At 46.2% G+C, this 16,275-nt stretch overlaps 3 protein-coding genes across 3 annotated transcripts; 1 reads left to right on the forward strand and 2 right to left on the reverse strand.

Moving 5' to 3' along the window:
- Positions 1-4,833: 4,833 nt before the first annotated feature.
- Positions 4,834-5,022, reverse strand: DFJ58DRAFT_646215 (uncharacterized protein; the record flags this gene model as incomplete). Its single annotated transcript, XM_041381434.1, has 1 exon — positions 4,834-5,022. A coding segment is annotated over one exon (189 nt), but the record flags the coding sequence as incomplete, so codon positions are not given.
- Positions 5,023-6,523: 1,501 nt separating this feature from the next.
- DFJ58DRAFT_715418 (uncharacterized protein) lies at positions 6,524-9,627 on the reverse strand (the record flags this gene model as incomplete). Its single annotated transcript, XM_041384126.1, has 12 exons — positions 6,524-6,973; positions 7,028-7,366; positions 7,432-7,447; positions 7,488-7,630; positions 7,690-7,869; positions 7,931-8,027; positions 8,078-8,235; positions 8,286-8,493; positions 8,563-8,759; positions 8,808-8,957; positions 9,051-9,292; positions 9,324-9,627. 12 exons carry the CDS (start codon positions 9,625-9,627, stop codon positions 6,524-6,526), a joined length of 2,484 nt encoding a protein of 827 aa, XP_041246024.1.
- Positions 9,628-13,907: 4,280 nt separating this feature from the next.
- On the forward strand, positions 13,908-14,833 carry DFJ58DRAFT_725685 (uncharacterized protein; the record flags this gene model as incomplete). The annotated part of the gene is made up of 3 exons (XM_041385271.1): positions 13,908-14,174; positions 14,225-14,378; positions 14,430-14,833. The coding sequence occupies 3 exons, from the start codon at positions 13,908-13,910 to the stop codon at positions 14,831-14,833; spliced, it is 825 nt and encodes a 274-aa protein (XP_041246025.1).
- Between the last annotated feature and the right edge of the window lie 1,442 nt (positions 14,834-16,275).

Consider the following 16,275-nt stretch of genomic DNA (forward strand, 5'->3'; position numbering starts at 1 on the left):
TTGTTGCGTCTCTTGTCGATATCATACCTACAAGTACTAGTTCCCTCGGAGGTCCGACAACTCTACATCATACATGGAGCTCCTCTAATTATCTTACATCTTCGAAGCACTTAGATTGACAGTTGTTCCAATGAATTTCATTCACTGACCGGTGTTTGTTATACGAAATTGTCCATAACCCAAACAATTAGACTGGTGACTAGCTTAATATCCATGAGGCAAGTTGTTGATAGATGGACTGGTAAAACTTACTTCAGGCAGTACTTTAAGAGGGATGTTCTGTCAAGATACAACTATCGATGTCACTCTCGTACGTTGTGACGGCAGGTAGAAGTTGGTTAGACTTTAGACGGCGGCACAAGTAGAATACGATCTCGCGCAATGTTAACCCGATACAATCGTAGTTGTGATTCTGAGGGCTAAGTACAATAACACGACCTTATGTACCGTCGAAGCGTACCAAGCCTGAAAATAAAGGAAAAACATATTATACGAAAACTTAACTTACAGGCCCAGGAACGACGAGTTACTGGGCCTAGACCATTCTATCTTCGATCCTCTGAGACCTTCCTTTGGGTAGGCATGCGCGCCACATACTCCCCTCCAGGATGTGTGGCATCCTTCACTTCTTCCTCTTCACAGAGTCCTTGCCAAGGTGGTCCCTGGTGCCCTTGGCCGGCCGGGATTCAGGTTCTCTTTCTTTGTTGATTTTCATATGGGCCTGATTGAGTGGAGCTGTGGAGGTGAGGGGAGACAAGTCAGGCTATGCTGTCATAATTACACCTCAGGCATTACTTCTCGGTAGTATTAAAGGTCAGTAAGATGTTGGATGAAACCCTATCTCGTAGACCTAGCCTCAGTGATGTTCTATTTATAGTACCACCAAATATACCTTGCTTCCTCTGCAGCGCCTCCTGGGACCCTCGCTGATTCATCGCAGCTCTTCCAGGATACATATTACATTCTCTACGATGGTCACAATCCTCATTGATATGTCCTTGAGCATCTCAATATCCTCCATGGTGCACCTGCTAGGCGATGCTCTCAGTAGTGCTGCCGTGGTTCGGTTCAGTGAGGGGTGAGCAAGAACCACAAACTGAACCTGCGTCCGGTCCAGGGCATATTGTTGAACACAGAACCGGACCAACAAGAACAGTTCAGAATGGTCGCGTCCGGTTCTCTCAAGGTTCGAACGTGAACCGGACCAAAACATAGATCATATTTGTGAAAATAAGATGTACAGTGAAATTCTATACATCTGGAAGGAGCTCTGACAGTTTAGCCAATGCAGCTGACTCTGCTGAAACATGACCATACTTGTATGCTGCCTTCAGGAGTTGTAGCGCAGAAAAGGTGGATGGCGCCAGTGAATTACGACGGATGGTAGATGTGATGCCCCCGCTAGAGAATGCTTGCTCAGATGGAACTGCCCTCCCCGGAATGGCAAGATAATCGTGCACAATCTGAGCAAGTGTCGGATACTGCAATGAAAGAACCTAAGTGGCTCTCGCTGCAAGTTCAAAGGGGTGTGGAGACCGCTAGTGCGATGCTGAAATGCTGTAGAACTAGTTAGTGTTAATGAATGTTATGCGATAATGATCGAGACGAGTGTGAGACGATAAACAATGGATATAGCGATGCGATTTAGATAACGAGTGCGAGACTGAGACTGGGAGACTGGTATGATTGCCTGTGGTAGTGAGTGTACATGGGCTACTTTTATACTTCGAAATACTAAGGGTTGGGTATAGCTATGCTGAATCGATTATGTGACAACGAGCGCTGAAGGGAGTGGTGTCGCTCCTGACAGGGTAGAGTAGACAGAAAGGAAAGAGAGTACAAAAGGACTGAGCGAGTACAAATATAAACGTGTATGGTATTAACGAAATGACGAGAGTTGCATAGTGGTTTTGACAGATTTGGAAGCGGTGAACTGAGTGAGGTGAGAGTGACAAGAATGGAGAGCTGAGGGTCGATAATCATGAGGCGCTGATGGAGAGTTGAGGTCCGTGCTGACCGAGGCTGGCAATGCACTGATGGTGGTTAAGGTAAGCATTGAAACGGCTATTTCCGGCATCAAACGATTGGTAATCCTTACACATTGTAGAATGGAAATATCACCGACTCACATGAGGTTCGGAACCGTTCAGAACCATTCAGAACTGATGGAGAACCATCCCAGGCAACACAGACCGAGAACCATACTTTGGTTCGGTCAGGTTCAATGGTGTCGCAGTGGACCGGACTTTCTAGAACCAGACCATTGGTCAGGTTTGAACCATGGTTCTGGACCGGACCATGGCAGCACTAGCTCTCAGTGCCTGGCAGTACTTCGTTCACACAAGTGTTTTTTTTTTTAGTTCTGCCTAGTACTCAGTCCTACCACATGCCTCCTGCCTGCAATACGCATGGTGCTCAGCCAACATCTTCAGGGCTCAGTCTCCAATTTATGAGCCCTGAGAAATCTCGAGACCCTAAGAAAGCTCAGACTTTTGTTTGCATTCCCGGCATTGATGTCAAGCATAAGTGTCTCCTTGATCAAATGACTGCACTCATGAGTCCACCAGTACTAGCTACTGAAACCCCCAATCCTAGCTCTACACCTCCTCAATCTGAAGTTCTGATGAACATTGACAACACTAGTTACATTGACAACACCATGGATTATGTCCATGACACTGACTTGGATGACCATGTGATATTTGTAGACCAGTCTGACCCAGGAGCACCTTGCCCTACAGACATGGTGTGCGAGGACCCTGGGCACCGTCTCTTACCAAACAAGGCGTCCAAAAACCTCCATAGTGCTTGGAAGGTGCTTATACCTACCTTGGTGGATGCCCATTTAAAGTACTCTGCACGAACACATGGACAACCCCTTCCAGAATTATGTGCAGTGATATCTGCCTGTGCAAGAAGCAGTTGTGTAGTACAGCAAAGATCCTCGATAATTTGCCTCTTTTTTATTGTAAGTCATCCATTTGTTCCAGCAGCTCTAACTAATAATTGCAGGTTTCCTTGCTGTTGATGTGTTAACCTGCAAATGCTCAACACTTATGCAAGTCCTCGTACATCATGGCCTTTTTCCTACTGCACCTTCTCAACCATGCATGGCTAGGGATCTGCAGGGGTATGGGTAACCCCTGTGGGTCAGGGGTAGTGGTACACAGGGGTATGGGTAGGGGTTGATCACCAGGGTACCCCTTACCCGTGGGCTTCCCGTGACCATATATAGTAGTCAATCCTCGGCCTCGGCAACTTACAGGAACTGTATAGCCAACTTAACTCAATCTTGATATTTGAAAATCAAAGTTAAAATTAAAATTAGATTTCGAAGCTTCTATATCATGTTAGGTAAATGGTAAAGAAGATTACAGAGAAGGCTGCTCAAGCGGTTGCGGAGAGCACTACCAAGCTCAAGCACAAGGCCAGCGGCAGGACTATAACAAATCCATTCCAAAAAAAACCCAAGAACCCGGTCAACTTGGACTCCCCAACCCCTACTTCTACCCCTGCAGCTTCTGTCATTGACACCGAAGTTCCTGACACCAAATGTCCATCGGCCACACACGGCTCTCTGAGTCCTACATCCAGCCTAAGGGCTTCCGTCATCGAGGTCAGTGATTCCGAGGACCTTGATGAAGGTGAGTCATTGGACAGCGAGCTCGGTGCGTAATTTCTCGAAATAAATAAAAAATATCTGCTCAATCAATTGTCAGCTCGTCTCAAATGAGATTGGACCTCACCCATTTATGCGTTCTTCCACCTGGAGCCTGACATTGAATATGTTCATGGCCGTTGATGCCATGTGTTCAAGTGCACTGCAAAGGGCTGCAAGCAGCGCATTTGTCGATTTCTAGACACCGGGGATGCAAAGTCAACAGACAACTTACGCAAACATGTTAAAAATTGTTGGGGGAACATGCACTAGAAGCTGCTGGAGAAACAAAGAATGCTGACGACGCTCGCACGATTGTCATACAAAGCATTCTCAAGACTGGGACTATTAAATCATCGTTTGAGCAAAAAGGAAAAGGCAAAGTGACATACTCTCACCTGCAGCACACAAAGGCAGAAACCAGACTCGAAATAGTTCGATGGGTGTCAGAAAGTCTCCAGCCATTCGAGATCATCAAGGACAGCGGGTTTCAACGTCTTATGAAAACTGGACGTCCAGAGTATTACCTGCCATCACCATCCACAGTCTCATGAGATGTCAGACTTGTGTTTGCATGGACTTGTGAATGAATTGCTCAAATGCTGCAGGTACAATATTTCATTAGCAAGGGGAGTACGTATCTGATGTTGTATGTAGGATCATGACGGCGAATTGAATTTTGCGACCGATGCGTGGACGTTGCCCAATCACCGCACATTTGTTGCTCTAACAGTGCACTTCAAACACAAGGGCAAAGCAATTGCCATGCTGCTCGACATTGTTGAAGTTGACCGAGTGAGTACAAATGTGCACACAAAAGATACGAGACTTACCTGCACAAAAAGTCTCACACTGGTGTCAACCTTGCTGAGGCCTTTGAGAAAATCCTAAACGACTTCGGTATATCAGATAAGGCATGTACGGAACATACGTGCCAACAAAGACTCACAGATAGTGTATAGATTCTGAGCATGACATCAGACAATGCCACAAACAACAACACTATGATAAATGAGTTAGTGGATTGTATTGTGCACTTTGGAGGTGAAAACTCACAAACTCAATGTTTTCTCCTCATTGTTAACCTTGTTGCTAAATCACTAATATGGGAGTTTGATATGACGAAGAAGCAGGCAAATGGGGCGCTTCTTGGTGAGAAGTTTGCCATCTGGAAACATCTCCACTGTCATGCCATATTTACGAGCATACAGTGAGATAGTCTGCTCGTGAGCAACAAATTCATCAGGTGCTTCTATGCGCCATTTCCATTTGGGCTTCTCGGCAAGAAGAACTTTGTTGTTCTCCTTAAGAGCACGATTTTCTTTGCGCAGATGCTGGACTTCAAGCTGCAATACTTCGAGTGCCTAGATTATATCGAGTTGGATGTCACGGTATTAGTTAAGACAATAATTAGTTGTTACATACCTCCATGAATTCTCCCTTGGAGGCATTGGGCCCTGGAATAGAGGCTGGTTCGATATCACCCTCATTAAAGTCATTGACCAAGTCACTGTCCGACACCTGTGCTGAGAGATGAGACATTGTTCTCCTATATGTTCAGTGGCGAGGAAAGAGAAAATGGTGCAACACACCTTATATACGATTTGACACACTGCCTACCTCTGAACCAAGCCCACTAATAGGTGCAACTCCAAATCTTATTATGCCTTCAGGAGTGACAATGGTGGTCCGGCATTGTAGGTAATAGTGGCAAACTGCTGTGGGGCACGTAAACGAGGGCGCGACTGAAGGCCACATGTTGATAGATAGTGCCAGGCATGACTTAATACTTAGACTAGTCATTGCCTCCCTCGCAAGATATAAACTTTAAAATAGTGAACATTACATGCACATCAGAAGGGTTCATTACGAACCGGTTGATGGTCTGATCGCTGATTCAGACCCATGTGTAGTAATCAAGAATCCCCCAGGATGATAGACTCTTCAGCTCATAGAAGGTCAGGTTGACGATGCGGTTGCTGCAAGTCAAGAATTGAATCATTGCGCCCCATGTATCATGTCATCCTGGACTTACCACCAATCTACTGCTAGAGGCAGGATTTCCCTAGTGTATTTTCAGCATTGGGAGGACACGTCTGGTGACTGATTCAGAGAAAGGGTCTGGAAGTGCAGTGATCCTCAAGAAGGGCGAATTTTGATCATTGAGGGTCTGTACAACTAGTCAATTAAACACTGATGAAAAGATGACTGTGTTACTTACTAGGCACTGGTTCGCCATGATCGAATTGTTGATGCCGAATCGCTAATTCAGACCCATGTGTAATTAAGGATCCCCCAGGACGATAATGCAGTTGCTGTAGGTCAAGAATCAAATCATTGCGCTCCATGCGTCATGACATCCTGGACTTACCACCAGTCCATTACTAGAGGCAGGGTGTCCATAGTATATTTTTGGTGTTGGGAGGACACGTCCAGTGACTGCGAAAGGGTCTGGAAATATCGGTGTTGGGAGGACATGTCCGGTGACTGTGAAAGGGTCTGGAAATATAGTGAAAGTAATCAATTAAACACATGCAAAGATGGATGTGTTACTTACCAGGCGCTAGTTAGCCACTATCAAATTGTTGATGCCAGTGCTGATGAGCGCTAGGAGATTTTGGGGGTTCTAAGAAGAGAACTTGACCGTTGATGATGAGAATTTGGGAGGAGGTGTTCCGGTAATATATAAAGTCTTGAAGGTGTTCATGGGATGACACAGAGGGAAGTCAGTAGCGAGGAGAATAAGGTACATCTTGAGTCCTTGGAGAATGCTTGTGTCTGGAGGCAGTGAGGGTATTGTACTTGGCTGGGATGCATGAAAGGCAGCCAGCAGTGAAGAAAGAATGGTGGTGGTGAGGTGTGGTATCAAATGCGTACAAGATGCCCTGCCGCAAGATGCAGTGTGTTCACACGAAGGAACATGTCGGTGTTGACAGTGTCAACAACAAGGTAGTTATAGCTACCATCCGGTACCAGGAAAGCTCCACGGATGATTGACCTTACTGAGAAAAACTCAGCCTGTGCCCAGAGTCTTGCTGGAACACGAAAGATGTTGAGATGCTTGTCCTTTTGAATGTGCACACCAGTGGGAGCATCAAATGGGTGAATAAGAGCGAGGGAGAGAACTGTATCCCCCACTGTACATTCAAAAACAAAGAGCAGGCGACCGAATATAATCTTGTTGGTCGTCTGGATGAACACACAATCAAAACATGGAGCACCAAAGAACTTGGGATTGCATCGAAGGTAGTCGGTGTGTTGGCGCCAATCTACCAATGACTCGTAGTTGACTTTCAAGAAATGACACTCGGTTATCTGTCCTTCTGTGTCAGTATAGCAGAACAGAGCCGAACTGAACAACAATCAAACCTTATTGTTTGGTTTGAGTCGAACCCACTTTCCACCTGGTAGAGGGACTTGAATGGATAGTAAAAAGTTAGTCAAAAACTCATTGAGCTTGACTCGAATGTTAGAAAATGTGCTGTCAGTTTTGTGAGTGTTCTCAACAGACTCAAAGGTTTGCAGAGCTTGTCTGGATCCAAGCTTTACATGAGGCGAGTCATTTGAAACAACCAAATCGTCCACCACAGAGTTGTCTTCATCCAGTACATTGTCAACATCTTGCAACTGATACTCATCAAAGTCAAAGATGTTCCAGCGAATGCTCTCAGCAACCACCTGCCAATGATTGATGCAAAGAATAAGAATCTGTAAATATTGTAGCATGAGTGTAAGATCAATGAATCAATGATATTTAGAATAAGATGTGTTACCTGTGGTGCGACATCCCTGAAGTTCGTCCGCATTAAATACGAGTCTTTTCACCGACCTGTGCATCCCCTCGTTTGGCTTCGTGTTGAAGTTACGTGTTGCTCCTTTAGTTTTGATGTCGTCGAAGATATGCACGCTCATGTGCAATTTGGGGAAGTTCCAGTTCTTGTTGCTCTCGTCGGCTGTCTTAGTTATATATTGCTTTATATTAACAAGTTTCATTGATGAGTGAATTTGAAGGAAAAGTCAACAAAACACACCTGTAGATAGGTCGAGAATGCTTGTACTGCATGCCGACCTGCACGGATAGTATCTGTTGTGTGAACCTCGAGTGCTGCATACATATCGATTTCAATAAAGAGGCGGATGCAGCGCAGTAAGAGATAGCCAAGCAGACACTCATCCTCAGTCACAATGGCATGTGCAGCGTAGATTACCATCTAAGAGAATAATCATCAGACTCAACTCACTAATAAGAATCTACAAATCTAGAAAACATACCTTGGAAATGTCTTCGTACACACTACTATTGGTAAACGAAATGCTCATGACTTGCGCTAGATGCTTCAGATTTCGCCAATGGGGAAATCCCTCGTAACTGACATTAAAATGAAAAAGAGTCAATTGAATTGCGAACCATAGACTTACTTTTTGTCCATCTGAGCTACACTTGCTCTCCCAAGACCGGAGATTATCTGTTGCAGTTTGGCCCACAGATGGTCATGGTACAGGCCACCATTGAAATGAAGCCTATCCCATGACAGTGCACTATATACATAAGTGAGTGCGATAATCCAAAAAGCATTCTGATAACATGGTTATGTCAGTAACAGAATGTCAGTAGCGAAAATCTTACCTGGACATCGCGAAGTCCATATTGTTTGAGTAAGTTGTCTCTCTCTTCAGCGGTCCCCTTGTCCTGCGCAGCCTGCAAGATGTCCTGTGACTGAGTGGACGTTCGACAAGCATATGTCTTCAAAGTATCTAAAAGGTTGTCATGGGGAATGAGACAGACTGGGCATGGCCACAGGGATTTGATCCCTCGAGTCAGTGCCATAACACATCTAACAATACATGGACAAGTAACTTGTTAGTAATACACACAAATCATAATTTGAGCCAAATACACTCACTGTTCTTCGTAATTGGCCGATAAAATTAATATACAAGGAAAAAACCAGTGTTGAATGCTGTCGATGCATTCGAACCAATGACCTGTGCTAGATTTTGATGCTAATGGAGAGAGAATCTTCACAAACACCTCATGCCAAACAGCATTCTTGAAATTGACCCAGCTTGGCTTGCCAGCATGGTCCTTCTCTTCCTTCACCTATAACTACAGTCAGCACTAACCGCTAACTAATAACACATTCCACACAATCGGGAGCCATCCAACAACATAGCCGCCACCTATGCCTTGACTATTGCGAATGTCAGTGGGCAGATTTGCAAGACGTGCAATGACGGGGTAACCTTTCACAGTACCAAATGAAGACAACTTGGTCTTGTCAGCGTACAGAATAAAAGCCTAGGGGCTTGGTGCCCTCTGGTAGCCGAGACAATTATGGAGTAAATAATGAATTATGAAGACAATAAAAGTTGCTACAGAAGTATTACATACTTGAATGTTCCAAAAAGCTTCCGCAGTGTAAGGCTCATCTACAAAATTTACAAATGTCTTGCCATCAAACTTCGACAGGTGCTGCGCATCAAATACCATGTGTGGAAAGAGTCGAGGATCACAAAGGAGATCACTAGCCCACTCCCAGAGATTCTGATAGTGAAGATCAAACACTCGTACGGTACCATCATATGGTACCAAAATTACGTCTTTAGTAAACTGAACTTGAAAATTGTCAGTAACTAAACATCAGGAAGAAATAAATATAACAACCCCTGTAATCCAATGTGAAGCAGTGTCCCCACCTGTCGCGAATGTCCTTGTGGTTCTGAAATGTGAACTTCTCCTGTTGAGAAATGCACCGGTTGCAAAGTCTTATGAGCCGATCGGTCTGCTCGTTATTCAAACAAGCCTCCAAGGCAAGTTCAGCAAGTTCAAACTCCAGTCGTGACTTGAACGGAGCCCATGGGCGCTTGTTAGGTGGTACAGAGGACACCAATGGCATTGGATGGTGTTTGAAATCGTTAAAAGCATGGACCTCAGGTGGGATCTCACTGCTTGGATGATACTCACGCATAATGTCGTCAACCTGGTACACAGGTTCAGCACGTTCAGGGATGTCATTGTCATTGTCGTCAGTAAATGAATCTGTTTATATTTAAATTGTGAATGTAATTATATTATAACACTGGTAAGTTTTAATTAATATCTTACCAATGTGTCCTATTATGTTGTCTGTCTCATTCCAAGTTGGTGAGTTGTCGCGCTGTTCTGTTTTGATGTAAGAATGGTAAGAAACATGCCAAGGAATACTTATGTCTCGCTTTATCAGCATGATGTTCATCCATTGACATCATTGTCTCGTTGGATTTGAGGGACCTGTGAGTCAATTTAGATATTAGTAAAATGCAGACTGATAGACTAGGCTACACATAAGTTAAACTTGTGTGTACCTGGTGCCACACTTAAATCATCTCTTCGAATGGATTCTGCAATACATTGGTTTTGACGCTGTTTCTTTCTCCGCCTTCTTCTCACAGGCTTTGTGATGAGTGGTCCACCCACGGCCCATGTTGTCGATAGATATGCAATATATATGTGTAGGAACAATTTAAACAGAAAAACAGGGGAAAATGCTTGAGAACTGCAGTAACAGCTGGTAACAGGGGAATTGAAGAACGTTGTAAGCGTATTGTAATACATTTAAACCCCGCTATCAAGCTTACATGAAGGTTGTAAATGTAATTGTAATGTGATATCAAACCGTTCCTGATTACAATTGTTTTAGGAAATTTGCGACATGGTCTCCGTGATTGTGAGATGGGCGTGAAGGAGTTCTTCTTCTTGGGAGGGTTGGGAGTTGGTAGGGGTGGGTGTGGCTTGGGGGGGGGGGGGGGGGTTCGGAGGTGAAGGAGAATGGTCTGCCATTATTTCATCGTCGGTGATCACAGTGGGTTGGATGGGTCTCTGGGGTGGGGCTTCCAGGCTTATCTCTTTTTCATGGTTCGCCATCAGGGGGGACGGAGTGCATGGTGGGGGTTACCGTGTTTTCCTCATAGTCCTGTTGGGGAGACGGTTCAAGGGTGGTTCTGGGGGGGGGGGGGGGTGATGGCATCAGGGGGGTGGACACTATTTCTGTCAGAGAGTTGCCCTCGTCAGATAGGACACCAGGGGTGAAGAATTGTGAACCTGTGCGTAGATGTCTAGGAAGAGGTTGGCAGGTTCCCATAGGAGAGGGGCGAGCATTAATGTTGGTAGTTTCATGCTGGTCTGGTCCTTCATCTTCATAGAGGAGGTTGGGGGATTCTTTGGTGAGGGGTGAGGTATATAAGCCATCTGTTGTTGGTAGGGGGTTTATTTGGGGGGGGGGGGGGGGGGGTAGTTGTTATTCTGTCGGTAAAATAGTTATATTGGGGTTTTCAGTGGGTAAGGTTTTGTTTGTACTATGTTGGAGGGCATTTATGGTATGTCCTGGGTTATTAGGATGGCAGTTGTTGGGTTTTTTTTGAGGGGTGTCAATCTGTATGAGGGTACTGTTCTATGCTGCAGTTAGGGTGGTGTGAGATTGTTTGCTTTCGGTTTTCCTAGCTTGTCAGGGGACACATATTCAGGGTGTCTTTACTGTTGGTTTAGTACTTATGCGGTGTGAAAGAGAAATAGCGACTAGGCTGGTTAGAAACTAGCGCTACTTATCCAAATAGGCGCGAGTGTAGTATTCGACCCAAGAGGACTGCTAATGAAGCAACTCCCTACTATTATGCAAGGGGAGCGATAGCGTGAAGGACTAATAACCTATAGCGACCTAAGACCAAAAACTGATGAGTAGCGCTATAGCCATCAGTGACTAGCGACAAGTGAGTTCCAACAGAGAAACATGCGTATAAGTGAGAGGTGCTATGCAAATTGTTTTATGTGATAGTGCTATGTGACGTCCGACTAGCGACAGCGAGAAGAAATCAAAGGGAGCGAAAGCGAGGAGTAAGGTAAGACAGTGCAAGTGAAATGCCCGATAGCGACTAGATTATAGCTCGACTACCAATAGCAATCCCGACATTGCAAAAGTCAAACTTAAGAGGGAACTTTAGCGACACGCACTTAAAGCAAGTCAAGCGACATGCGATCAAAGAGATTGGCAAGAGCGGAATCGATTGCACCAAGACTAGGATATGGCGACTAAAGTGACTCCGACACCAGCAAAGGCCCAGGGAAGGGAAGTACTGTACTGTATGTGCGACAGGACATTTTATCATACTGCGTAAAGGTTTGGGAATGCGTAGGCGAGAATGATAGCGACACTGGCGAGGGCATGATGTAGCGACAGGTAATAAAACATGCAGCACTGCGGAACACGGGGACACATGTAATAAGACCTGCGACTGATGAGTAGCGACATTTAAGGAAAAATAATGCACCAGCAGAGGTAGATGGACATAGGCAGGACATGGGAGGACGGAATACCTAGGCGTTGGACTGGGTAGCGCGCTGTGGGTAACACAACAAAGGTGACTGCAAGTCAGATGACAAGCAAACACTCTCTATGTTGGGTCTTGATATGCCGTGCGATATGTTCGACCCTTAAGGGAAGCAAAGAAAGCAAGAATCCACGAAGTGATGCTGATCAACCCTGATCAAAGGCGACAAAAGGGCGATGTAAGCGCGAGAAACGCGCTGAAGGCGCGCGGGGGAAAGTGAAATGCGAAAATGTGCGAAGCACGGGAAGGCGAAAAGGCGAAGAAATGCGCGGAGAACAGGGATGGTAGTGCGAGCAGTGGACAAGTGTAGAGAGACAATAATATGGTGTAATGTGCGGATATAGATAGATACTGATACTGCCACTAGCTTTAGACTGATGCTAGGGCCTTAAGACGACGACGGACGCATGCATTGCATGGAACTAACTGCCAAATACATGGTGGTAGAAAGATGTGGTAGGAAGCTGTGATGGTTCCAAGCTAAGGTGTAAAACCAACATGAAAGTATGTAAGTTCTACCTAAGCGCTCTCCCAGGGCTCGGAGCCGAATAGGGAGCGCTCTTAGTATGTAAGTGAGGTAAAATGATGTAAAGTAAGGGTGCATAATGAAATACAAAGTGTAATAGGCTAAATATGGTCTGATAATGAAAAGGGACACACCTAGGAACTGGTTGGACGATGGATGGATGCTCCTGGATGATGTGCGATGGAGTGCGCTTAAGCGCGAGAAACGCACTAAGCACGCGCGCGGGAACGCAAAACGCGAAAGCATGAGAAAGTGTTGCGCCTATGGCGCATTTAGCAGGAGAGCTGTGCATTGTATGCGCAATGACTGGAGACATAGCAGAAGTTGCGTATGGAGTAGGGCGACAAGTGCGAGAGAAACGCGCTAAGCGCGCGCAGGAATGCTGCGCGTTGTGTGGGAAAGTAGTGCGCCTATGGCGCATTTCGCGGGAAAGCTGTGCATTGTATGTGGAATGACCAGAAACATGATAGAAGTCGCATACGGATGATGGTGCGAGTCGTGCAGTAAAGGCCAGTTGCCAGAATTCGTAAAATGAGCCCATATGAGCCCACAGAAACGCGAGTCTCTACAGCGCTATGGGAGAAAAGTGGTACCAAAGCGGATAGCTTGGGAGCTGAATAGCACTGATGACTAGCACCTTACTCTTTTTCCTCTAGGCAAGGCAAAATATGCCTATGACACTCATACGTGCCTAGCGCTGGTATGATTGTCACATCTGCGGGAGACTTGAATACTGACTGTCCCCAGTCGGTCTCATGTCGCAACTTGGACTTTAGCAAAAATTTCATCCATTGATAAGGGCACGTGATTGATGGCGACCCGATATGGAAGTGATGATCAGGGTGCGCAAATTTGATAGAAGCGGTGGACACAATCGATGAGCCGGAACAGTGGGTGGAAGTGTAAACACATGGTGGTCGCGATCGGTAGACTAGAACAATGCAAGGAATAATGGGCATGCGGTGGTTGCGAAGAGTGGGTCGGGGTCAATGGAAGTGTGGGCTGGATTGCAATTCCCTATAAAAACCCTCCGACCTTTCCTTCATCCGCTCCTTCATCTCATACTGTCAATCATGTCTTCTTTCACCTTCTCTGAAGTAGTCAACCCCAATGTCAACAAACTCCAGCGGGCCTTCGCTGATCTGCATCATAAGTTGGTGCACCTGGTCGACGCTATTCCTGAAGACTGCCCTGAGTTAATCCAGTGAAAGGAAGAGTGGGTGCGCAACTGGTCCAAGCTCGTGGTAAGTCTTTAGTTCCAACTTATCTCTATTTTCTCTGACACTTCCTTATAGCAGGAACTTAGCGACAACGCACTAAATTGCAAGACATACAACATGAACCTCCCGCTCTTGTCGGATGAGGTTGCCCTGGGTTGCAAGGCGGAGGAAGCCCACAAGCGAGCAGGCGGCGCTTGAGCGGGAGAAGAGTAAGGAGCGGGAGTTGGAGTTAGAGAAGGGGAAGGAGAAGGAGAACTTGGGTGAAACTGATGAGGCCATGGATGATGCGGATGGCGACGCTGATGCGGAAGGGGAGTTGGATGAAGAGGAGGTGGATGTTAGTCCTCCGCTGGTCACTAAGCGCGCTGCGACAGTTGGCGCTGTGGCGGGTAGGAGGAAGCCATCAGTAAGTGGATCAGTATCCTTGCCTTCTGGTGTTCTGACTTTGGTTATTAGAAGACTCCTCGCACTGTCGCGCCAGTAGTGCATCCTGTCCCTTGCGCTTGGTGCGTGAAGGTTAAGAAGCCTTGCGTCGGCAAGCCAGGCAATTGCTGCGAACTTTGCAAGGATGCCCGCAAGAAATGCGAGTATTCCACCCACAGGCATGGAGGTAAGTGGTCCCGACCTGGTAATTGTCGCATTATACTAACACTTGGTACAGTCGCAAAGGAGAGGGCTGCCGCTCGCACTGTTGCGGCACAGGTGGTGGTCAAGGCACCTTCCGCTCCCGCTCCAAGTTCCTCTGCGGGGAGGGGTGTCCTTATCTGCCATCCTAGGAAAACTCCTGAAGATGCGACTTCCGCTAATTTGGAAGAGGAGGAAGAGGAGGAGGAGGAGGAAGAAGAGTTGGTAGAAGACTCACGAAAGTGGAAGTCGTCCGACAGTTGGGAGGTGGAATCCGACCTCCTGGCGGATGCTGATGGTGACGAGGAAGACCTCCACCTGGAAGGTAAAGTGCGGGCGCTATATGCCAAAATTTTGACTATGCAAGGGATGCTCATGGAGATGATGACAGAAGTGGATTCTTTGGTGGTATGCTGCAAGAAGAGGAGGAGGATCCAGTAGATAGTGCTCCCATGGATCGCATGTTTGGACATTTGTTGGCACGCTAGATGTACAATGTAGCCTGGAAATAGATAGTGCATGAATTGGAATGTTGGTCGCATGAATATCCTGAGTGATCGCGAGTCCTGGTCCAGGTAATCTTGAGTCCTATGTCCATGTCCAATTCCATGTACTGATCCTAACTCCACTGGGTGCCTAAGAGATAAGTAAGGTAAAATGAGCATGCGGTTGCAATGTGGAAGAAGGTGAATGATACTGGTCGCAGTCGGGTCAATTGGCGGGGTACCACCCAACTTGGCTTCTTCGTTGCACTTCCTTGTCTATTCCTCCTGTCGCTATTTGTGCACGACTTAATCCCTAAACCATGTCAATGTGTGTGGTGCGCTGCCTACACGTTCGAAGATAAATGTACGGTAATCAATCTTTCACGTGAAATAGTCCAATCCTTTGTAATGTCTGTGTTGCGATATAAAGTCTATGTGCAGATGGCGCATAACATATGTGAGTCCTTTGAGAGCGGAAGAATGAAACTGAGGCACTGGACTAAACCCGGGGTGAAACTGAGACTATCGTACTAAGAGTGGTATGTTTTTGTGTTTTTGTTTTTATGAGAGATAGCGGATATCGGGAATGGGTATATTGGCGGTATTTGAGGAATGCTGGCGGGTCATGCATCGAAGTCGAAATCGAGCGCTTCGTCAGGTGGCTCTTCTATGTCTTCACTTGCTAAGGTATTCAGTGCTTCATCATCTAGACCTGTGATGCTAGTAACTGAGACTTTAGTTTCGCTGCGCAGAAGATAAGGGAGTAGGCAGAATAACTGCATAGTGCAGTCGGGACACAGAACCATCTAATTCGGCAAGGATGTACAACCCGCCCTTAGTGCGGCGGATGACTATCATAGGTCCTAGATAGCGCGGCTTCGTCTTGCAACTTAGCTCGTACTCAACTTAGAGTTGCGGACTAGAATGAGTGCGCCAGGGCGCGAAATTGTAGTCTATAATTGAGTGACGATAGCACTGCTCAAAGTTGTGGATAGACTGATAGCATGCCTTGAGTACTTTCTCCTTGATATCGTTGAGGTCTTCTTGTCACTTCTGCAGTTGTCAGGCTCTCCATGCGACAAGATCCGTCATTGAGAAGGTGTCTTGGTCGGGTAGCGCTACTAGAAATGTTCCTTCAGCAAGATCAAACGGAAAGATAGGCTCGACGCCATGAACCATGAAATAAGGCGTAAGTCCTGTCACTTGATGAACAGTGACACATTCCGCCCAAAGTACCAAGTGCGCAGACTGATACCAGTGTGCCTCATCCCCATTGCAACTTTTCATGATGGCCTCCCGGACATCATAGTGACGTCGCTCAACAATACCATTAGCTTGAGAGTTGTATGCTGAGATGCGGATCAGGTGAATTCCATAGCGTGCTGCTAGTTCATCAGC

Source organism: Suillus subalutaceus (assembly GCF_016647625.1).
Source record: "Suillus subalutaceus strain FC151 chromosome Unknown DFJ58scaffold_29, whole genome shotgun sequence".
Lineage (NCBI taxonomy): Eukaryota > Fungi > Basidiomycota > Agaricomycetes > Boletales > Suillaceae > Suillus > Suillus subalutaceus.